The sequence below is a fragment of the Stomoxys calcitrans genome, chromosome 1 (assembly GCF_963082655.1).
Source record: "Stomoxys calcitrans chromosome 1, idStoCalc2.1, whole genome shotgun sequence".
NCBI lineage: Eukaryota > Metazoa > Arthropoda > Insecta > Diptera > Muscidae > Stomoxys > Stomoxys calcitrans.
In genome coordinates this window covers 267732990-267757297 of record NC_081552.1, presented here as the reverse complement: position 1 = coordinate 267757297, position 24308 = coordinate 267732990, and the positions used below count along the sequence as shown (strand labels likewise).

The 24308-nt window shown below is 40.3% G+C and overlaps 1 protein-coding gene across 2 annotated transcripts in view; it reads left to right on the top strand.

Annotated features, from left to right (window-relative positions):
* LOC106090063 (ecdysone-induced protein 74EF) overlaps positions 1-24308 on the top strand; it is a 230804-nt gene that overhangs the window by 141637 nt on the left and 64859 nt on the right. The window contains exon 1 of one of the 2 annotated variants that reach the window (XM_059360389.1): positions 15107-17153. The exons of the other annotated variant lie outside the window; for it this stretch is intronic. Coding sequence (XP_059216372.1) covers positions 15947-17153 — 1207 coding nt within the window. The 5' untranslated portion in view covers positions 15107-15946. Of the gene's footprint in view, positions 1-15106; positions 17154-24308 lie in introns of those variants that run through there. 2 annotated transcript variants of the gene reach the window in all.

The window sequence follows — 24308 nt, the reverse complement described above, 5'->3', positions numbered from 1 at the left end:
ATGAAGACTTTGAGAAAATCGGTTCAGCCAAGTATCGTATCGTCATTATGGGTCTAATGCCGTTTTTAAGGGGTGGCGTGACCCGCTATACTTCGTTCTGATTTTGTATGTTAGATTCGAAATCTACTCCCTAATACCTTTCATTTGAGCCCCATATTGAAATGTCCACTATGTCTGTTGGGGGGGAGTTTTGGGGTTGGGGCGGCCCGATGGCAACTTAGACTCAAGTTTTAATACCATATTCGTATTCTACTCTCCAATACCTTTCATTTGATACCCATATTGTCGAGATCGGCCCTCTTTTGATTTTGGGTGGTGTTTTTGGGGTAACGGTGGAGGGTCCGCCCCCTTCTGTTATCAATAAATTATAAAGCCTATTCCTACTTCCTTACCATATTCGTAATCTACTCCCGATGTTTAGATTTCTAAACATGGGATATTAGTTGATGTGTGTCATGGAAATGTTTTAGCCTTGAGAACGAATAGATAAGATACTTTCCATTTTTTGTTTATTTTCATGAGGAACCCTCGTGTTCCCGTATTCCCTCAGTTGAATTGCGCTGCACACAATTCAAGTTTTGGCAGTGTTTTCCTATTTTTCACTGGGTTTACCTTAGATTTTGCTGCTACCAACGTAACTTTGTTTGCGGCCCGGATGTATATGACAGCTGCGTACGCCTTTTCCGAAGCATCAGCAAAACCATGCAGTTCTATTTCCATTAGTGATGAGGTAGACAACCAACGCGGTATTCGGATTTCTGCTAAGTCGGGCAATTTCCTCATGATGACATCCCATTCAGAAACGCTACATGGAGGTGCGAAACTCATGGAAAATGAACTACGCAGCAGATATTGGGTGATTGGTGCCAAAAATGCCATCAAGAGAGCAGTTCGGTCATGCGTCAAATGTTTGCGTTATAGGCGAGAAACTGCGGCTCAATTAATGGGTAACCTACCAGAAAGCAGAGTTTGTGTGTCTCATCCATTTGATCACACAGGAATTGATTATGCAGGTCCTATTCAAATGAAGGTGTCTAAAGGAAGAGGACAGCGAGCTTACAAAGGATACATAGCTGTATTTGTTTGTATGGCAACCAAAGCATTACATTTGGAGGCAGTCAGCGATCTAACAACAGAAGCGTTTTTGGCTGCGCTACGGCGATTCTTCAGTAGAAGAGGAAAAAGTAGCCATATATATTCGGACAATGGCACTAATTTCGTGGGAGCGGCAAGACATCTGGATAAAGAGTTCGTCAAAGCGGTGCAGCAAAATTCAGACGTGGCTCATATATTAGCATCTGAGCGAATACAGTGGCACTTTATTCCGCCCGGAGCTCCTCACTTCGGAGGATTGTGGGAGGCTGCCGTGAAGTCTGTGAAGCACCATTTGAGACGGGTTGTTGGTGAAACGAAATTAACGTATGAGGAAATGGCAACGTTTTTGTCGCAGATAGAAGCTGTTCTCAACTCTCGTCCCTTGTGTCCACTCAGTGAGGACAACTGCGAGATTTTAACGCCAGGACACTTTGTAGTCGGAAGACCATTGCTAAGTATTCCAGAAAGAGGCGTGGAGAATAAACTGGGATCTTTAGACAGGTGGAAAATAATTCAAAGAATGCGGGATGATTTCTGGAAACAGTGGCGCAATGACTATCTGAGTAGTCTTCAGCAGAGAGTAAAATGGAAAACTCCAGTACCAAATATCAAGGTTGGACAGATGGTGATAGTGAGGGATGAAAATACTGCTCCTGGAAGGTGGCCTTTGGGAAGTATTGCGGAAGTACATAAAGGCAAAGATGGAAAGGTTCGAGTCGCTACAGTAAAGGTCGCTAAACAAAAGGGGTTGTTAAAACGGCCCATACACAAGTTATGCCCGCTGGAGATATTCGCTAATGGTGGTGAAAAGGAAGCCGACATTGAAGTGTCGCAGACATATATTTGCAAATTACCTCAAAAAAGAAAAATAAACGTAGCAATGATGTTATGGATGATCATGGCAATGATGGCAAGTGTTCAATCGATGTCAACCTCAATTACCGGCGGTGCGATAAAAGAATTGGGAAATGACACAATCATTTATATGGATAAAATTGGCAGAATCAACCGAGTAACATCGTCATGGAACCTTATGACATATTTCGATCTGCACGGGTATTTTATCACGGTGAATCATCTGGATAAGGGTCTAGAAGCGTGTAAATCATTATGTGTTCGGCTGAGATCGTTCGAGCAGCAGTGCGACACGCAGATGGATATTATGACGAACAGACTGAACACTATAGATGAGAACCACTTGTTACTCTCACACAAAAAACGTCAACGAAATAAAAGGGCTCCTTTAGAGTTTGTTGGGTCTCTTTTCCACATTCTTTTCGGAGTAATGGATGCGGACGACAGAGAGAGTATGGAAGCAAATATGAAAAATGTACTTGAAAATCAGCACAACTTGAAATATTTGGCTGAGAAGCAAACGTCTGTGGTGGAAGCAACGCTTAATGTGCTGAAAAAGACCACGGATGAAATAAATGGACAGTTTAAAGAGCTGAATGAGAAGGTGCAAAACATAAGTCAGATGCTGAACACTGACTATTCCCTCTTCAAAAAGGCGATGGACTTCTTCGCGGTAGCCGATCAACTTAGCAGCTTGTTTACTGAAGTGGAACATATTCAAGCCAGGGTAATTGGCTTATTAATTGACATCAACCATGGAAAAGTAAATCCAAATTTAGTACGGCCAAACCAGTTGCAGGCAGAGGTGATGAAAATAAAGGATCAGCTACCTAAAGGACTAAGGTTGCCTGGTGAGAAGGACAATGTGTTGCAGGCAATATACAAGGTGATGACGGCGCATGGTCTGCTGGTGGAAGAAAAATTAGTGATTGACGTGCAGATTCCCTTGGTAGAAAAATCATCAGCAGAAATATTCCGCGTCGTACCACTGCCGATGGTGAGAAACGGAACCGCAATGGTAGCAGCTTTAAGACAGCAGTTCCTGGCCTACAACTATGAAATGGATGCTTATCATCTACTGTCGCAGTCATTGATGAACCAATGTCAGCTAACTGGTGAAGATGAATTTCTTTGCAGAGGCAACTGGGCCTGGGAAGACGCCAACGATCATTCATGTGAGCTAGCAGCGCTTAAGCCAACAAGTAAATATGGCTGCCAGTTTTTGAAGACTCAGAACAGGAATTTTTGGATTGAGCTGAAGACAAGAGGGTCATGGTTGTTTAAAACTAAAGATCAAGTTTCGGCCCATATTCTATGTGCTGAGCGCACTAAAGGAGTATTTGAATTACCAGGCCTAGGTATCATCACTCTCCAGCCTGGGTGTACTGCTAGGATTGGACGAACCGTATTAACTGCGTCACAAGAAGCAAAAACTGAGATGTCCTATAATTCCACATCATATATCTTGAGAGAGGTGAAGGACATAGCGATGGTGGACGAGCTAAACTACAATAAAATCGATCATTCGTCAACGATTCAAGGATTGGAGGAAGAAATTAAAATGATGAAGGCGAATCCGATCCACCTTAAGGAGCTATCATGGCATCACATCAGTGGTCATATTTCACTAATCTTAATAATATTATTTTTAAGTTATGTAATCTATAAGTATTTAACAAGAGAAAGTAACATAGTTGTTGTTCGTCCTCGGGATGTTTAGATTTTAACATATATATTTGAATTACAGTCCATTTTGCTGAATTTTTACAGTTTATAAGTAGAGCTATTTCATAATTAGTTTTGGCCGCCCGCAGAATGTTTAGATTTCTAAACATGGGATATTAGTTGATGTGTGTCATGGAAATGTTTTAGCCTTGAGAACGAATAGATAAGATACTTTCCATTTTTTGTTTATTTTCATGAGGAACCCTCGTGTTCCCGTATTCCCTCAGTTTAGCTGCACCAAGGCAACCAAAAACCCCACACGAGCTGCTAAGTCAGCGCATTGGACACCTTATTCTAGACACCTTATTCATTTGGTTGCACCCAAACCAACTACTTACAACCATTCATGGGAAACCTTCATGCTCCCGTATTCCCACAAGTAACACGAGCCGCCTATTCAACACCCCACTACAGGTTAATAGCCCAATATTCTACACGGGCCACTGTGTCAGCAAGAAATGCAATGGCAACGTTGGCAGAGCGACAGCGGCGCAACATAATGTGGTGGCTTAGTTTTAAGTAACAGCATTATTGTAAGCTCAGTTTTTAACTCATACTCAATGAATAAAGTTTAATCCATTCATTAAAAATAATTTATATAAGGATGAGATTTTGAAGAAATAAATGAGTATCAAAAAAGTACTCCGGGATTAAACTCGTTTTATTCACCCGAATACCTTTCATTTGAGTCCCAAATTGTTATGATCGTCAAATAAATCTATTTTAACGGGTGTAGGTTGGTCTGGAAGGAAATATAGGCTATATAATTTGTCGGTATCGGAAGGGGGACGGACCCTCCCCTTTATATATTCCTGATCTTCAAGACATTTTAAGTCGATTTAGCCATGTCCGTCTCTCCGTCCGTGCGTCTGTCTGTTGAAGCACGCTAACTTTCGAAGGAGCAAAGCTAGCCGCTTGAAATTTTGCACAAAAACTTCTTACTAGTGTGGTTCGGTTGAGATTGTAAATGGGCTATATCGGTCCATGTTTTGATACAGCTGCCATATAACTACATCTTGGATCTTGACTTTTTGAGCCTCTAGAGGGCTCAAATCCTATCCGATTTAGCTCAAATTATGTACAACGTGTTTAGTTATGATTTCCAACTACTGGACTAAGTATGGTTCAAATCGGTTCATAACCTGATATGGCTGTCATATAAACCTATCTGGAGTCTAAACTTCTTGAGCGTCTATAGGGCTCAATTCCTATCCGATTTGGCTAAAATTATGTACAACTTTTTTCGTTATGACCTCCAACTACTGGGCTAAGTATGGTTCAAATCGGTTTATAACCTGATATAGCTGCCATACAAACCGATCTTGAATCATGACTTCTTGAGCCACTAGAGGGCGCAATTCTTATCCGATTTGGCCGAAATTTCGCATGGCGTGTTTTGCTATGACTTCGAACAATTGTGTCAAATATTGTTCAAATCGATCGAGAACCTGATGTAGCTGCCACTTAAACCGATCTGGGATCTTGACTTCTTGAGCCTCCAGAGGGCGTAATTTGGCTAAAAGTTTGTGTATCGACTTCTCCCATTACCTTCAACATACGAGTAAAATATGGTTCGCATTGGTCTGTAGCCTGATACAGCTCCCATATAAACCAATCTCTCTATTTTAGTTTTTGAGCCCCTAAAGGGCACAATTCATACTTGAATTGGCTGAAATTTTACACAAAGACTTCTACTATGGTCTCCAACATTCAATTCAATTAGAGTCAGAATCAGACCATAATTTGTTATAACTCCAATATTATAGCCATTCTTTTCTTTTGTCCTTTGTTGGCCTAAAAAGAGATACCTGGAAAAGAACTCGACAAATGCGATCTATGGTGGAGGGCATATAAGATTCCGCCCGGCCAAACTTAGCACGCTTTTATTTGTTCTATGTGTTTTTCATGTAGAGAAGTAATAATGATTGTGAAACCAAACAAACCTGAGTATCAAATATCATCATATAGACCGATTAGTCTACAATATAAGTAACTAGCCGAACCGGGCCCGATTCGCTGCGCCTTCTCTAATATCTTTTTAAGGTGGTGGCACTTCGCCCTGAATGCGGATATCGAATTCGTGCCATTGCAGCCTATGACGCTGAACGCGTTAAAATCGGACAAAACGGGGTTCATCCCCTCTTAATTTGCGAGGCACAATGCCATGCATGGTCATTTAAAAAATGTTCCCCAAAGAGGTGTCTCACTGCCGGACGCCGTTCGGCCTCGGCTTTAAAAAAAAAGGTCCCTTATCATTGAATTCCACTTTAGATTTTGGTTTGTGTTTTTGGCATAAGGGGGAGGGTCCGTCCCCCCTCCGATACCAAAAAATTATATAGCCTATGTTTTTTTCCAGACCAACCTACACAATATGCAAACATTTCGAGAAAATCGGTTCTGCCGTTTTTCTGTCTATACAGCACAAACAAACCGAGTCGCCTATATCCGTGATTGACTAATGTGCCATTGTGGGCGTTTTTGGGGGGTGGGGTGAGAACCTATACATCCACATGAATTTGTATGCCAGATTCGTTATCTACACCCGCATACTTTTCATTTGATACCCATATTGTCCTTATCGGTCCACTTTTAATTTTGGATGGTGTTTTTGGGGTAACGGTGGAGGGTACCCCTTCCATTATCAATAAAGTATAAAGCCTATTCCAACTTCCTGACCATATTCGTAATCTACTCCCGAATACCTTTCATTTAAGTCCCATATTGTCATGATCGTCAAATAAACCTATTTTAAGGGGTTTTGGGGCTGGGGTGGCCCCCAGGCACTTGGACACAGCTTTTATTATGAAATTCGTACTCTACTCTTGAATACCTTTCATTTGAATCCCATATTGTCCCGATAGGTCCACTTTTATTTTCGGATAGTACTTTTGGGGTTAGGGGGAGGGTCCGCCCCCTCCTGATATCAAAAAATTATAAAGCCTATGGTTCCTTCTAGACCAACCTGCACAATCTGTGAAAATATCAAGGTAATCGGTTCAGCCGAGTTTGAGTCTATACGGAACAAACAAACAAACCGACAAACAAGCAAACACAAATCGAATTTTATATATAAGATAATGATCCAAAGATTGATCGGATCGAATTCTGGACTTCCACAGTGTAGTGTATAGGGTCTCGTCCGTAGCTATAGCAACCTATGCCGATGACACGGTGGTCTTAGCGAGAAGTGCCAATAGAGCATCTATTGCAGTATAGGAACAATTTAATGATATTGAAGAATGGTTGGAAAACTGGAATATTAAAGTGAATGAGGGGAAATTAGCACACTTAACCCATACGTTGAGAAAAGGCGATTGTCCAGCCGTTAGTTTAAATTATATTCAAATTCCACAATCTATGTCAGTAAATTCTTAGGTTAACATATTGACAGGAGATTAAACTGGAGAACCATACCTTGTTGGAGGTCATAGGAAAAGTCATCGTGCAAAATTTCAGCCAAATCAGATAAGAATTGCGTCCTCTAAAAGTATATTCGGGAGATCGGTTTATATGGGAGCTATATCTAAACGTTGACCGATTTGGTCCATTAACAATCCCAACCGACCTACATTAATTAGATGTACTTATACAAAATTTCAGGCCCCTAGCTTTACTGCTTGGAAAGTTAGCGTTCATTAGACAAATGAACGTACGAACTGACATGACCACATCGACTTCAAATATCATGACAATCTGGAAAATATATACTTTATGGTGTCGTAGACGAATATTTCGAGGTGTTACAAACGGAATGACGAAATTAGTATATCCCCATCATATGGTGAAGGGATAAAAAAAGTTTGGAAATGTATTATTTTACTTAAACTTTCCATCAAAGCTTCCGCTTTCTTAATGACATTCTGCCTGCTGCTTCTTCTATTCTCCCAACGTGACCAAGCCAATTTCAATATCCGCTGTTCATGCTACAAAATGTTTCTCCATTAAAATAGGTCCATTTACAAGCCATCAAAAGCAGCCGATTCCAAGTTTAGATAAAATGAAAGCTATTCGCGATGGAGCAAAAGCGTTATAGTGAGATTTTAGCTATATTGGGCAGGAAAAACACAAACGGTCATTGTTGGCGAACTCAAACACCTTAAAGTGAACAACATGATTGTATATTGTTCGTTATAATAATAGCGGTAAATCGTTGTAATGATACCTGAAGCGTTGCCAAACGCCATGGTGGTGGTCAAAAAACACTGCATCATTATCTGAAATGGTTTGACGAGTGAAGGCTAGAATTCAACGATATGCACGCCGTAGTGGCAATCTAAACAAGTAAAAAGGCATTAAGTTTGGATTTGGCCCGTTCAAGAACTTAACCAGCGTGAATAAAAAAGACGTATCTGTGCCAAACTTCAGCTCAATATATCAATTTTTGAAAGCTCTAGAGTGATTACAACAGGCGGGCAGAGCTGTAGCTGTTATACTACTAAATTTATTAAAATTCCCATAAACATTCCATTAAGGAACAGGGAACGCTTCTCTCATATCAATGAGTGCAGTCCCATTAATGTTTAAGCTCAACGATAAGAGCCCTCCTTTTTCATGCCGATTTCGAACGGCGCACCATATAGCAACACCACTTGGTAGAGAGGTTTTAACATGGCTGAAAATGTTTCTAATGTTCACGCCGGAATTTGAACCCAGGCGTTCGGCGTCATATGCAGACATTCCAACCTCTGCGACACTGTGGCCTCCGTTGCTGCTATAAACTTTTGTATCTCACACTGATCTTTCGATCAGCCCATAAAATGAGTTACTATATCCCAATTTCGCTGATAATGGAAAAGTGAATTGCAGTGAGTCTCCTGAATATCCGTGCGAAATATGTTCCAGATCGAATTATATGTATTTAGATACAGCTTACACGGAAGTTATATCTTACGGCTTAAGGCACATAGCCTATAAAAGGCATATTTCTTACACGATTTCGCTGAAATTTGTTACAGAGAGTTATTTTGGACAACCAAAATAACGCTCATGCTGAATAATCCACATAGGATAATATTTGGAGAAACTGTATACCAATGATGTAAAACAGTGGCGCGCAAATACACACACACACTATTGCACATATTTGTATACGAGCCAAAGAACATAAGCCCATGGACTTGAAATATTACGCACACTAGCACATGTACCTTACGCTGATGTAAAACGTTATACATTCCCTAGTTTGATATCCAAATTTGGGTCGAAAAGTTAAAATGTACGCCCATCACATTGAAAGCCTAGGTTCGAATCCTGAAGTGGCCTGTAGTACCTTAATGGGATACTTGTGGAAATTTTACATTTGCTATTTTTCAACAAAAAATTATTTCTATAAAAGTTTCCTAAAACGTCTCACCAGTTGCAGTTTTACATGACAATTTGTATGAGGAGTTGAGGAAAATTGACTCAAACACTTGTTATGGAAAGGGCATATGATACCACTGTGTATCAAAGAGCAACAACACCAAGCCGCAAAAGTAATAACCAGACCTACATACAACACATCCCAAATACAGCAGGTTTATGCCAATAAACATAGATAAGAGGGTGTTGGTGCTGTACAGCATACCTGATACTATCTATGTGGGAGGAGACGGCGGCTTGCAGCAGCCAAATATTTTGGTGAGGTTAACAATCAAGACAAGGCTACAGGACGCTCATTCCTCCATGTCTGTCTTCAATGTTTATTTTGTCTCAAATGGGTTTCTTTGCCTCTTCGGCCAAGTTCACCTATGTTAAGTGCGAGGGCTGTCTGATTCCCTTCTCTTTGCAGGTGGCCGGAAAGCAAAAACAGACAGCTAGTGAATAGGAGCAAATGCACCTCAATAGGTTGTCTCTTTGACTGTCTGTCTATCTGCCTGACTGTATACCAACTGGTGAGTAGCTTAGAGTATCTTACATCTTCGGCAGCAATCTCAGTAACAAATGTAACCCCCAGCACATGCTGGTCTTTTGTTACTTTTTAACTTTGTAAAATCGTCTTTTTTTATTTTGAGCCGCTGCTGCTGCCTTTTCTGAAAGTTTCCCCCAAAACTCATGCCACTTTCCCAGTGAAAAGGAAGTCTGTTTTATTTTCTTGTGTATTCGCATAGCAGATCTCCTTTGCCATCACTCGCTTGGAGCCAAAAAATATAAAACAGCCAAAAGTCTTTTCTTATTAAGCCACATTCGCATTGCAGACGCTCAAATTACCTCAGAAGATTTCCCAGAGATCCCCCTGCCACAGATTTGTTTGCTGCGCGTTCTGTTTTTTCTATGCCACAGACAGCAGCAGACATCATCATTCGGTGGGTCTATGCATATCTTGTGCCTCCATCAAAGTAGAATCCAATTCCCCAATAAAAGACACAGGCGAACATGTTCAACCATAATCGGCACACACGCACACACTCACACACACACTCGAAGCCATCCATCCTCAAGATCCATCAGCCATCATTGCGACCATATGGTGGGGCAAACTGGTTGGTATGCAGGCATTGTGTGTGTGTGTGTGCGTATTTTTGCAATTCAAACGGAAAGTGAAAATTTGTGGCTACATGCAACAACAATGATAACAACAAAAACAACAAGACTTTGAAAATTACGACTGTCGGCCTTCCCTCTTCTGGCCTGGCGCACTGTCCCTATTAAATCCTCGCCTAACCCTCTGCAGCATTCACATACATCCAAGTGAATGATGAATATTTAGTTGTGTGAGTTGCACACACACACACTCACACACACACACAACACATGGGCATATTCATTCTCATAACCTTTGCAAAAATGTGCATGTGAGTGATGATTTGTGTCCGTGAATACTCTCTCGGGTCTTTATCGTCATTGTTACGGAAAATGCTGCTGTGAGATTTTTCACATTGCTATTGCTCTCGCTCTCGCTCTCTTCTCTCGCTGTCTCTCTTTTTTTGATGTTTTTCTTTTATTCAAAAGCAGATGTTGCTGCCTTTGCTGCTGTCTGTCTTTTCAATGTGTTTTTCTTGTTGTTGTTTGTGTAGTGGCTCTGTTGCCCATGTTGTTGGCTTGTAACATTGTAAAATTAAGGAAAGGAGATGAAAATAGACTGACTGCATGTTCTACTTTTGTGAGTTTTCCATTTCATTTTGCTCTATACACAGCTTGTTAATGTCAGAGAGGTGTTTTATTGTGGCTATTGTTTTTGTTGTTGCTTTGATGGAGGCAGGAAGCGATCTCAGTACATTCAGAGGGGTCTGACTACGTGCCTGAAGGCCTAGAATGAAATGCGGTATGAGCCAATGTAAATATTGAGACAGACAATTCTGGCTACTTTAATAAATTTTGTAAATTTAATTTCTTATGTTTTAAGGAGTGGTTTAAGACTATAAAGTTTCAGCTACAGCTGAAAGCTCTATCTAAACTATAATGTTATATTGTTCTACCTTGGGTTTGGCTGAATAGGTAGCCCATCATAAAAATAACTTCACTCGGAGCTTAGCGAGAGGGGAGAGCAAACCATATGCCCATTATTTTGTCTTGCTTACGTATTTGAGGAGATCTTCCAGAGAACGCCCCGATCGGAGGAACACATTGTTCCCAAAATGAAAAACCTTCGTCCCCAAATAACCCGATATGGACAAGGCAAATGCTTCACATTCATGGGCTAGACAAACTCTTTAAGGAAACATTTCCTTTGGTGAAAGTCTATAAAATCCTTCAATGGTAGTTTAATAGATCCTTAACTTTGTGCCTTGTTTTTTAAAGACACAAATCTTTATGTCAAGGTCAAAATGTCATCGAAGGTAGGAAAATAGGCTTTGGGGAAAGGCAATGTTGTACCTTAGTTAAATATGCAAGTAGGCGCGACTTAACTATTGATTTATATATTACCTGTAGATCTTAATAGCGAGCTCCATTTTGGTACCTAGGAACTAGAGCCTATTGACCTTAACCAGGCGGCCGGGCCGAACTTTGGATACCCGACACCTCGAATATATATGTAAAACCGTCAAAAGTCGGTGAAAAATACATACCCTATGCCCATAACCGCTATATCCAAATATGTTCCGATTTGGACCAAATACTAATAACTAAGAATCATTGTTCAATTATGTATAACAAAATATTGGTCTTTTTAGTAGCTATATCTAAAAATAAACCTATCTGAACCATATACGAAACGGATGCCGAAAAGCCTAACATAAGTCACTGTGTCAAATTTAATTTCATAAATGCCAGGTATATCCAAATCTTTACCGATTTGGGCAAAGTTGCAGAAAAATGTCGAGGAGCCTAACACAACTCGAAGTCCCGGGCCTTTTAAGACTCTAAATCGAGAGATCGGTCTATATGGCAGCTATATCCAAATCTGAACAGATCTGGGCCAAATTGCAGAAAGATGTCAAGAAGCCTAACACATCTCACTATCCCAAATTTCAGCAAAATCGGATTATAAATATGGCTTTAAGGGGCCCAAAATCTTAAATCAAGAGATCGGTCTATATGCCAGCTGTATCCAAATCTAAACCGATCTAGGCCAAATTTAGAAAGGATGTCGAAGGGCCTAACACAACTCACTGTCCCAAATTTCGGCGACATCGGACAATAAATGCGCCTTTTATGGGCCCAAAACCTTAAATCAAGAGATCGGTCTATATGGCAGCTATATCCAAATATGGACCGATCTGTGCCATATTGCAGAAGTATATTGAGGGGCTTAACACAACTCACTGTCCCGAATTTCGGCGAAATCGGACAATAAATTTGCCTTTTATGGGCCCAAAACCCTAAATCGAGCGATCGGTCTATATGGCAGCTATATTCAAATCTGAACCGATCTGGGCCAAATTGAGAAAATATGTCGAAGGGCTAAACACAACTCACTGTCCCAAATTTTGGCGACATCGGACAATAAATGCGCCTTTTATGGGCCTAAAACCTTTATTCGAGAGATCGGTCTATATGGCACCTATATCAAAATCTGGACCGATCTGGGCCAAATTGCAAAAATATATTAAGGGGCATAACGCAACTCACTGTCCCAAATTTCGGCAACATCGGAAAATAAATGCGCCTTTTATGGACCCAAAACCTTATATCGAGAGATCGGTCTATATGGCAGCTATATCCAAATCTGGACCGAACTGTGCCATATTGCAGGTATGTCGAGAAGCTTAACTTAATATTTTAGCAAAATCGGATAATAAATGTGGCTTTTATGGGCCTAAGACCCTAAATCGGAGGATCGGTCTATATGGTGGCCATATCAAGATATAGTCCGATATAGCCCATTTTTGAACTTTACCTGCTTATGGGCAAAAAAAAGAATCTGTGCAAAGTTTCAGCTCAATATCTTCATTTATAAATACTGTATCGTAATTTCAACATACAGACGGACAGACGGACGGATATGGCTAGATCGTCTTATATTTTTACGCTGATCAAAAATATATAAACACTTTATAGGGTTGGAAATGGATATTTCGATGTGTTGCAAATGGAATGACAAAATGAATATACCCCCATCCTTCGGTGATGGGTCAAAAATGAAGGAAAAAAAACCATAATTTTTTTACGATAAAGAATTGTCCCATACGATTTCGAGATGTAAACCTTCTGGACTTACAATGCAAAACATTTACCTCCTGTATCCTGTATTTCTCCAAGGATTCTAAAAATTCTTGACTGTTTGCAATAGAACATGCCCATTTGGCCACTTTTTGCAACAAAAAAATGTTTCCCATTTCCTTTGCTCCCTACCAACTTATATCTGTGCAACATAATACCCAAACTAGGGTAACCCCATTGCAAAGAAATATGCCAAACCGCTAACAAACGAATGAACGAACGAGCAGCCAACCAACCATCCAACCGGTCACACACATTCCCACACACCCGAGCACAGAGCAAGGAAAGGAAATATTGTGTACCAGAATTACACAGTGGTACAGTGGGTCTGGGTCGTCGTCGATGTTGATGTTGATGTGATGTCGGTCTCCAAGTGTTTTGGTTGGCTTGTGTGTCATGTTCGGGCAGCAAGTATTTGACGCAACGTTGCTGCTGTTTGGCATGGTTGATGTGTTTCCCGTCCGTATTTTACTTTTGCCACACACAGAACGAACGAACAGTGGAGAGCAGAAGAGCAAAAGGCAACACAACGCAACAAACGATGAAGGCGCACACAATTTGCTTTGACTTTGCTTTTGTTTGTTGTTTTGTTTTGTTTTTCTACCAGCACAAGACATGAATGCAAAATGCGCACGAGATGCGGTGGTGGCGGTGGCGGTGGCGAAGGACGTACGAGACGGAACAAAACACAACTCGGACATACACTCACTCACACTTCGGGGGCCAAGAAGAGATACCGATATGGCTATGTATTTAGTCAGTCCCATACTCAACACATTGCACATTGCTGCTGCATCATAAGTGAGAGTGTTGGGCCCAAATGAATTCACACCCCACTGCGTTGGGGATTCAAGAGAACAGCAGATTTGGAGAGGCAGAGCGCCAAGAGTGAATTTGTATGTGAAAGAGAAAAAGAGTACAGGCAGTAGCGGTGTATGGGTGAGCCTAAGCATTATTGCTGGTGCTCTTCGCTGTTGTTGTAGTTGTTGCCGCCGTTCCCTGCGAGAGAAGCCAACAACAAACCATCAACAATGTTTTGGAATGGTTGGCGGTTGTTGTCTGGTTATTGGTTGCTAAATGTTGTGCTGCCGTTCAACGCTGTGTGTTGTGTTTGCAGCCAAACAGTCGTCATTGCTTTTCTTCCCCATGCATAGTGAATTGATGGTGGCACTGCGGTGTTTAGCTTTATACACAAAGTTGCAAAAAATGTTCTTCTAACAAAAAACCAATCGAAACAAACCAGACTGAAATGGCAAAATTAAAGCTTTAAGGAATTTCCTCCCCATTGCAGCAGCATCCAGAGAGCCAGTCAGCCAAACTGCCCAGCCATCCAGCAAACAAACCCAAACCCCCTGCATTATCATCGCCATCTCCAATTCAAACTCGAGTCAGCAAACAATCAAGCCATCAGTTTGTCGGCCAGTCAGTCAGTCAGTCAGCTGCTCAAGCGTTTGTTTTGCTCCAACGGCACATAAGAGCAGCACCAGCAGCCAACCGCATAAGCAACGACAACAACAGCCACAGCCACAGCACCAGCAACAACGATGGCAGCGCATGCTTATACATGTGTACCCAACGACGAGACGACTTCGACGACGACTACGACTACGACGAGCAGCAGCAACGACGAAACTGAAATGGAATGAAAAAAAAAATATATCGAGTCTCAGCCACTTCAGCCGTAATCAACTTATTTCAGAAACTACAAAATTCAGTTTCGCTGATACCGTAAGAGATAAACGACGTTTGTGTTCGAAACGTTCGAAAGCGAAAACCAACCAACCAACCAAACAAACAAACATTTCAAAACAATTTCAAACAACACACTCAGACAACATTTGAAAAAATTAAAAAAAAAATTAAAATATATTAGAAAAACAGAAAAATATAAAACAGAATGGCAAAATTTTTTCTAACTATTCAAATAAAAAAATATAACGGATACGGATATCTCACATCTCGTCTCGATGCTTAAACACTTTTCAGGTTCCCACCAGCAATCCCCTGTTCAATCGCTCGTACAAGTGATTTGAGTGCTTTATGAATTCTGTGTAAATATATTTCGTGTTGCTGCTACGGTGTGTCAGTTTGTCAGCCACGGTCGTTTTTGTTCTTCAGTTTCTAAATACGCGAAATCAATTCCAAATTGCCAGCAAATATTCGAGAACTTAGCAGCCAAGCACCACTCCCGATTACACAAAAAAAAAATTAAACAAAAAATTTTAAAATTTTTTTTAACAAAAAACAAACAGTGTCATTCCAATAACATTAAAAATAAAAATAAATAAACATGCACTTCTAAATTAAAAAAAAAAAAAAAAAATATTTTTCAAAGAAAACTCATGAAAAATTCCCCAAGAAAACTTAAAAACCACTGACACAAAAATTTATATCGTCCGTTTTTAACTGATGTACAAACAAAAATTACCTCAAACCCCATTTAAAAAAAATACAAAAAAAAATTTAAACACAATATTTTATTAGAGATCTGGTCTCAGGTACAAAAACAAAAATTCTACAAAAAATAAAAAAAAACTAAAAATATATTTGAGTAAAAATTACAATAGTTGCAAGTGTTTAATTAAGTTTTCCTCACACAATGAGGAAAATCATGCAAAAACCAAATTGAAGCCAACTCTGGCTCTGGGCAGAAAAAACAAAATACACACTAGAATTTGACAACAGCAATATGATTATGGTGCAACATTTGGTGGCTGCAAATGCCCATACATTTGCCAATACCTCAAATGCCACAGCCTCGCCTTCACCCTCGCCACCGGCCACAAATGGGCATTTGCACAGCAGCAGCCCTTTGGCATCACCCTCAACGGCCTCAACATCCTCCTCCACAGCATCACAACAGACTATGGCCTCCTCACCATTATCCTCGCCGGCGGCCGGCGAGATGGTGGCTGCGGTCTCAAAATTATCCTGCAACATGGATACCACAACCAACCACAATAGCAACAGCAGCAGCAACAGTGAAAGCATGCAAACCCTAATTCATAGGCCTGTCTCACCTTCAAGCTGTCAATCGCCGCACGACTCGTCAATCGCAGCCAACAAAGAAGATTGGCCAACGTCAACGTCACCACAAGGTCATCATCATCATCATCTTCAGGATGCTGCAAGACCCCCCACGCCCCCCAGTGCCATATGTGAGGAGGCGACTTGTGAGGAGCGTGTGGCGGATTACAAGGACTCCACACAGAGTCCCCAGCATAGTCCTTCAACATCACCTGCGCTGTCAAATCACTCCGCCGCCACCGCCGCCAATAATGCTGACAGTGAACAGCATCAAATCTCAACATGTCGACAAAAATTTGCCGTTCTCTACAATCATTTGAGGCAACAACAGCAAACACCCTCCCGCCCGGACTCAATGGATGTGGAGACGACATCTCCCACACTGGGGCAAACGCATCTAACACAACCCGCAAGGCGTTCCGTCATTACCAGTCGTGAAGAAGAGGATTCCTTGTCAGAGGAGCATTGCGCTTCAGCGCCATCTCCAGACCATCTGGAAAAGGAGCTGGCAGATCAGAGGCATTATCAACATAATTCACAACAACTGCAACATCATCACCACTACAGCAGCCACCAGCAGCAACCACAACCACAAAAACTTCATCACCATCTCCCTGAGCATCCGCCTTCGGATCACTACCACAGCGATGAGGAGGAAGAGGAGGAGGAGGAAGATTTCGACGATGAGGCCCCCCTGGATTTATCATTACCCACAAAACTTGCCAGAAGTCGGGCGCGCACTTATTCCGGTTCCGATTCGGATGATTCGGGTTCGGGTGTCCATGATGGTGAACGCGGTAGTATGGCGCGACGTCTAAAACCCGAGGAGCGTAAAGCTGCCTACAAAAAGTCATTAATGAAGCGATATTGTAAGTGTTGTTATATTTAAAAACAAAATGAAAAAAAAGCTCGTGGTCTGCACTAAAAGTGTTGAGAATTTTGTATTTCTTAAGAAAGTCTTCATTCATGAACATCGATTCTTTGTCATCGATAAAGACATTGGTTTTGTTGTGTTTTTGTGTAAAATTTTGTTTTCGCACCAAATCTTGAACAGATTTGTGATTAATTTTTTTGGAATAGGCAAAAATTTTACATGAACCAAAACTCGTCCCAACAAAAAAGCTGTCAAAAAATTTACTAGACATTTGAAACTGCCAGCGTTGACAAGCATACGCAAGAGATATGAGTACTGATGTAACGTAACAAAACAATCGAAAAATAGAATAAGCTGCGAAAATTCGCAATACTTTTTGTCCAGACCTCGTGTGTATTTTAAAATTCTAAAAAGAACAATAAGTCAAAATGATTTTTGGCAAATGCTGATTAGTAAGCAATGATGGTGACCATCTGTCATCAGAGGCTCTTCGGGATGATCTTATTATCTGTTATCCTAAGAACTATCTTGCGCTAGAGGCATTTCCACTGATTCCAGTTCCCTTGAAAGCTGATAGGTAGTCCCTTTATCTTTAACCTGGACTGGACTGGGGCGAAAGCTTTTTAACAGCGAGGATATCTGTTTGCTACTCACGCCAGTGATCGGATGGCCTTTTCGAAATCCCCAATCCCTTAATCTTCCAACCTCGAACCATCCTTATAAACTTCTATGTAACTTTTATTGCCAGAAATATTGGACGTACAATCGGTTATAGACTATTTTTATCATAAGAAGCCAAGTTTGAGGATAAAAGTGCAGCAGTGCCTTTATTTTTTATTTGTGTTTTTATTTACATTGTGTTTTTTATTCGCAATCCTTGTGACTTAGGGACAATGGATATTTGTATAGATCGGTTCTGATAACTTTTATATGTACGTGGGAGTGTTTACACTCTTGGAAATATTCTCCAAAGATCATAGATAAAATAATTCAAAAAAGTCTTAAACAAGTAAGAGCGTGCTAAGTTCAGCCGGGCCGAATCCTACATACCCTCCACCATGGATCGCAATTGTCGAGTTCTTTGCGCGGTGTCTCTTTTTAGGCAAAGAAAGAATAATGGATAAGAATTATTATGCTATTTATCAAGTCATAGTCCGAATCGTCCGGACCGATAATGAATTGAATGTTAAAGACTGCAGTAGAAGTCATTGGGAAATATTTCAGCCCATTCGGATAAGAATTGCGCCTTGTAGGGGCTCAAGAAGTATAATCGTGAGATTGGTTTATATGGGAGCTGTATCAAGCTATAGATCGATTCAGACCATATTGGACACGTATACAGAAGGTCATGGGAGAAGCCGTTGTACAAAATTTCTGCCAAATCAAATGAGAATTGCGCCCTCTAGAGGCTCAAGAAGTCAAGATCCTAGATCGGTTTATATGGCAGCTATAACAGGTTATGAACCGATTTGAACCATACTTGGCATAGTTGTTGAAAGTCATAGCGAAACACGTTGAGCAAAATTTCATTCCAATCGGATAAGAATTGCGCCCTCTAGAGGCTCAAAAAGTCAAGACCCAAGATCGGTTTAAATGGCAGCTATATTAGGTTATCATCCGATTTCAATCATACTTGGCACATTTGTGGGATATCATTCAAAATTTCATTCCAATCGGATAAGAATTGCGCCCTCTAGAGGCTCAAGAAATCAATACCCAAGATCGGTTTATATGGCAGCTATATTAGGCTATCATCTGATTTGAACCCTATTTGGCTCATTTGTTGGAAGTCATAACAAAATACCACGTGCAAAATTTCAGTCAAATCTGACAAGAACTGCGCCCTCTAGAGGCTCAAAAATTCAAGACCCAAGATCGGTTTAAATGGCAGCTATATTAGGTTATGAACCGATTTGAACCCTATTTAGCTCATTTGTTGGAAGTCATAACGAAACACTACGTGCAAAATTTCAGTCAAATCTGACAATAACTGCGCCCTCTAGAGGCTCAAAAAGTCAAGACCCAAGATCGGTTTAAATGGCAGCTATATTAGGTTATCATCCGATTTGCACCACACTTAACACAGTTGCTGGAAGTGATACCAAAACACCAGATCCAAAATTTCAGCCAATCGGACGAGAATTGCGCCCTCTATAGGCTCAAGAAGTCCAGACCCAAGATCGATTTATATGGTGCTATATCAGAACATAAACCAATTTGGCCCATTTAAAATCCCAACCGACCTACACTAACAAAAGGTATTTGTGAAAAATTTCAAGCGCCTAGCTTTATTGTTTCGAAAGTTAGCGTGCTTTCTACAGACGGACGAACGGACGGAAAGACGGACGGACATTGCTAGATCGACATAAAATGTCACGACGGTCAAGAATATATATACTTTACGGGGTCTGAAAAGCATATTTCGAGGTGTTACAAACAGGCCACCGTAGCGCAGAGGTTAGCATATCCGTTTATGACGCTGAACGCCAGGGTTCGAAGACCATTTTCAGCGGTGGTTTTCCCCTCCTAATGCTGGCAACATTTGTTAGGTACTATGCCATGTAAAACTTCTCTCCAAAGAGGTGTCGCACTGCGGCACGCCGTTCGGACTCGGCTCTAAAAAACGAGGCCCCTTATCATTGAGCTTAAACTTGAATCGGACTGCACTCATTGATATGTGAGAAGTTTGCCCCTGTTCCTTAGTGGAATGTCCATGGACAAAATTTGCATTTGCCATGTCTTATCGAGATATTGGCCTATATGAGGTATATACCAATAAACCGTCTGATGTCAAGTTATATCAAGTTTGAACTTAATATCATATGAATCATTGTTCATACCTCATCTCTGTTCTTCATTTAATGAAATTATGGTGATTTCACCTTTCAAACGCTCCAAGTACTATTTCCTCTACTTTATTTTTGTACAGCTCTTTCTTGTTTCTCTACTCAGACCGTCTACAATAAAAGAAACAAATCAGTCGACATAACTAATGAAGGTCTGATTGAAAGTTGAAGGTGGAAATAGAAAACGGAAAAGTTTTTGAAAAAACATTGTAGCCATACCAATTTCTTTAATATTCATATATTCTAATTGTATAATGTCAACTCATACATGCTAGGCTTTATTGAATATAATTATACTTATAAAGAGTCTTACAAACTAATAGTTTAATAAGTACGAATCACCTGTATACCTTTTAATGAGTTTAATCATTTGGTGGCTCATAAATAAGGTGTTATTGATTTTTACATGAACCCAAGAACTTGCAAAACAATATTAAAACATGAAACTTTGTATAGGAAAAGAATTGCGCCCTCAAGGTCTGAAAAAGCCAAAATTCGATGTTCCTTTGAAGATGAAAAATAAAATGAACAAGTAATAAATTAGAGTGTGCTAAGTTCGGCCGGGCCGAATCTTATATACCCTCCATCATGGATCGCATTTGTCGAGTTCTATGCGCAAACAAAGAATAAAGAATAAGCACGGAGGAGGAGGACTTATATGAAGTTATTGGGTTGCCCAAAAAGTAATTGCGGATTTTTCATATAGTCGGCGTTGACAAATTTTTTCACAGCTTGTGACTCTGTAATTGCATTCTTTCATCTGTCAGTTATCAGCTGTTGCTTTTAGCTTGCTTTAGAAAAAAAGTGTAAAAAAAGTATATTTGATTAAAGTTCATTCTAAGTTATATTAAAAATGCATTTACTTTCTTTTAAAAAATCCGCAATTACTTTTTGGGCAGCCCAATATATTCTGATTCGGACATCAAAAAGCAAATTCGAGAGATCGGTTTATATGTGAGATGTATCAAGCTATTGATCGATTCCGACGTATGTTGAAGGTCATGAGAGAAGCCGTTGTACAAAATTTCTTCCCAATCGGATGAGAATTGCGCCCTCTAGAGGCTCATGAAGTCAAGATTCCTGATTGGTTTCAATGGCAGCTATATCAGGTTATGTTCCGATTTGCGCCATACTTAGCACAGTTATTAGAGGGCATAACAAAACAATTTATGCAAAATTTGAGCTAAATCAGATGAGAATTTCGTGCTCTATTGGCTCAAAAAGTCAAGATCCAAGATCGGTTTATATGACAGCTACACCAGATTATGAACCGATTTAAACCATACATAGCGCAGTTTTTGGAAGTGATACTAAAACACCACTTGCAAAAATTTCAGTCAAATCGGATGAGAATTGCGCCCTCTAAAGGCTGAAGAAGTCAAGACCCAAGATCGGTTTATATGGCAGCTATATCAGAACGTGGACCGAATTCAACCATATTTAACGCACTTGTTGGAAATGATACCAAAACAACACGTGCAAGATTTCAGTCAAATCGGACGAGAACTGCGCCCTCTAGAGGCTTAAGAAGTCAAGACCCAAGATTGGTTTATATGGCAGCTATATCAAAACATGAACCGATTTGACCCATTTACAATCCCAACCGACCTACACTAATAAGAAGTACTTGTGTAAAATTTCAAGCGACTAGCTTTACTCCTTCGAAAGTAAGCGTGTTTTCGACAGACGGACGGACGGACATGGCTATATCGAACTACTATCAAAGCTTATGGCATTTGGTGTCGGTAATGGCTTCGTTCGATTTATTTCTAGCTTTCTCAGAGATCGCACTATTCGAGTCGTTAAGATGGGTTCTCATCCAATGAGCACAAATTGACCGCAGGTGTATCCCAGGGCTCTGTTCTTTCTCCTTCTCTTTTTCTAGTTTTCATCAACGATCTGTTGGGTCAGATATCGAATCTGATCTACTCATTTGCGGATGACAGTAATCTCTGTCATTCGTACTCATTCGACCATAGGCCAAATCTTCGAGAGATTGAGGACAAGAGGTGGGTTATGGACGATACACTTTGCCAGGATATGCTGGCCATTTCTGGGTGGGGTCGAATGAATCGAGTAGATTTTAATGCACGGAAAACTCAGTGCTGCTGTTTTCACAAAAACGATTCGCTGACCCATTACAATCATCTTTGTCTATCAACGGTGTAGATGTTGAGCAATCAGAAGCATTTGATGTTCTGGGCATGAAAATACAAAGTGATGTCCGTTGGGCTAAACATGTCTGCGAAGTGTCGAAAGAAGCATTCAAGTGTTTAGACTTCCTTAAACGGTGTAAGAATTACTTCACTCCATCTGATCTTCTTAACATCTACACCACTTTCATAAGGCCTTAAATGGAGTACAACTCACATGTATGGGCTGGAGCTTCAAAATCATCCCTGGAGCTACTGGACCGTGTACAGAGGAGAGCGATTGCCTTGATTGGTGACAGTGGGGTATCCAACTCTATTGCCTCCCTTCATCATCGTCGTAATGTGGGTTGTTTGGCGCTATTCTATCGGTACTTGCATGGTGTGTGTTCGTCTGATATTCGTCTTCTTGTTCCTGATGTAAGGATGCATGTCAGGGATACTAGACATTCCAGGAACTCACACCCGTTTGTAATTGATTGGCCAGCGGACCGCATAATGCATTATAGAGAGAATTCTTATTTCGCCCGAACCGGTAGTATGTAAAATCGTGTTCCGGTTAATGTTTTATTTTTTTTTTTTGACATCCAAAGATTTAAGAGATCTGGCCATGTCCGTCCGTCTGTCTGTCGAAAGCACGCTAACTTTCGAAGGAGTAAAGCTAGCCGATTGAAATTTTGCACAAATACTCTTATTCTTATCCGATTGGAATGAAACTTTGCATGACGTGTGCCAAGTATGGCTTAAATCAGTTCATAGCCCGATATAGTTGCCATATAAAGCAATCTTGGGTCTTGACTTTTTCAGCCTCTAGAGGGCGCTATTGTTATCCAATTGGAATGAGATTTTGCACGACGTGTTTCATTATGATACCCAACAACTGTGCCAAGTATGGTTCAAATCGGATCATAACCTGATATAGCTGTCATATAAAGCGATCTTGGGTCTTAACTTCTTCAGCCGCTAGAGGGCGCAATTCTTATCCGATTTGAATGAAATTTTGCAGGACGTGTTTCGTTATGACTTCCAACAACTGTGATAAATTAAGTTCAAATCGGATCATAACCTGATATAGCTGCCATATAAGCCGATCTTGAGTCTTGACTTCTTGAGCCTCTAGAGGGCGCCATTATTATCCGATTGGAATGAAATTTTGTACGACGTGTTTTGTTATGATATACAACAAATGTGCTAAGTATGGTTCAAATCGGTCCATAACCTGATATAGCTGCCATATAAACTGATCTTGGCTCTTGAATTCTTGAGCCTCTATAGGGCGCAATTTTTTTCCTATTAGAATAAAATTTTGCACGACGTGTTTTGTTATGATATCCCACAACTGTGCTTAGTATGGTTCAAATCTGTTTATAACCTAATATAGCTGTCATATAAACTGATCTGGCGACTTGACTTCTTGAAATAACAAGAATTTGTTTGTAATTTTTTTTAAAAACTTAAATTTTTTTTTTAATAATTCAAAACAAAACGTTGCTACGTCAATATAAATGCTCTAAATAATGAAAAAACGAAATTTCATCAAAATCGGCCAAGGGAGTCAAGGGTCGGGCGATAATGGCTTAAAATGACCCATGCTGGAAATACATACCTCCATCATACATAGATGGCCTACAATTTGTACGTTTAGTTCTGCTATGCCTACTAAAACACATTCCAAATACGGCTGGCATTTTGATGTTGATCTCTCGATTCATTCTCTTACGCATCAAATTGATAGCTCGATTAGTATCCAAAATGGGTACAATTTTTATTATGTGCTTATGCTTCCATATTAAATTTGTTGCAAATGGTTTTATATACTCATATCAATTTTGAATACAACCTCTTTGGTTTCTAACGTTCAAAGAACTAACCGAATACGATCCATATAAGATTTTTAATGACTTAAACTCTCAAAATACTTAACTCAAACTCTTCTTATCCTCACCACTTTCAGTTTGCTTTGTTTTTGGTATTTTGGCTTGCTTTTCTCAAACTTTAATTCCTTCTCAACTTACTGCGAGTCTTGGAGTCTAAAGGTCCTTTATCCATATCAAGAAATGCACAAATTAGGTCACAAGCGTAGAGTTAGTAGGTCACCTCAGTAGGAAATCAATGTTGTATGAATCAATAATTGTAACAAGTGATTTACTCGAT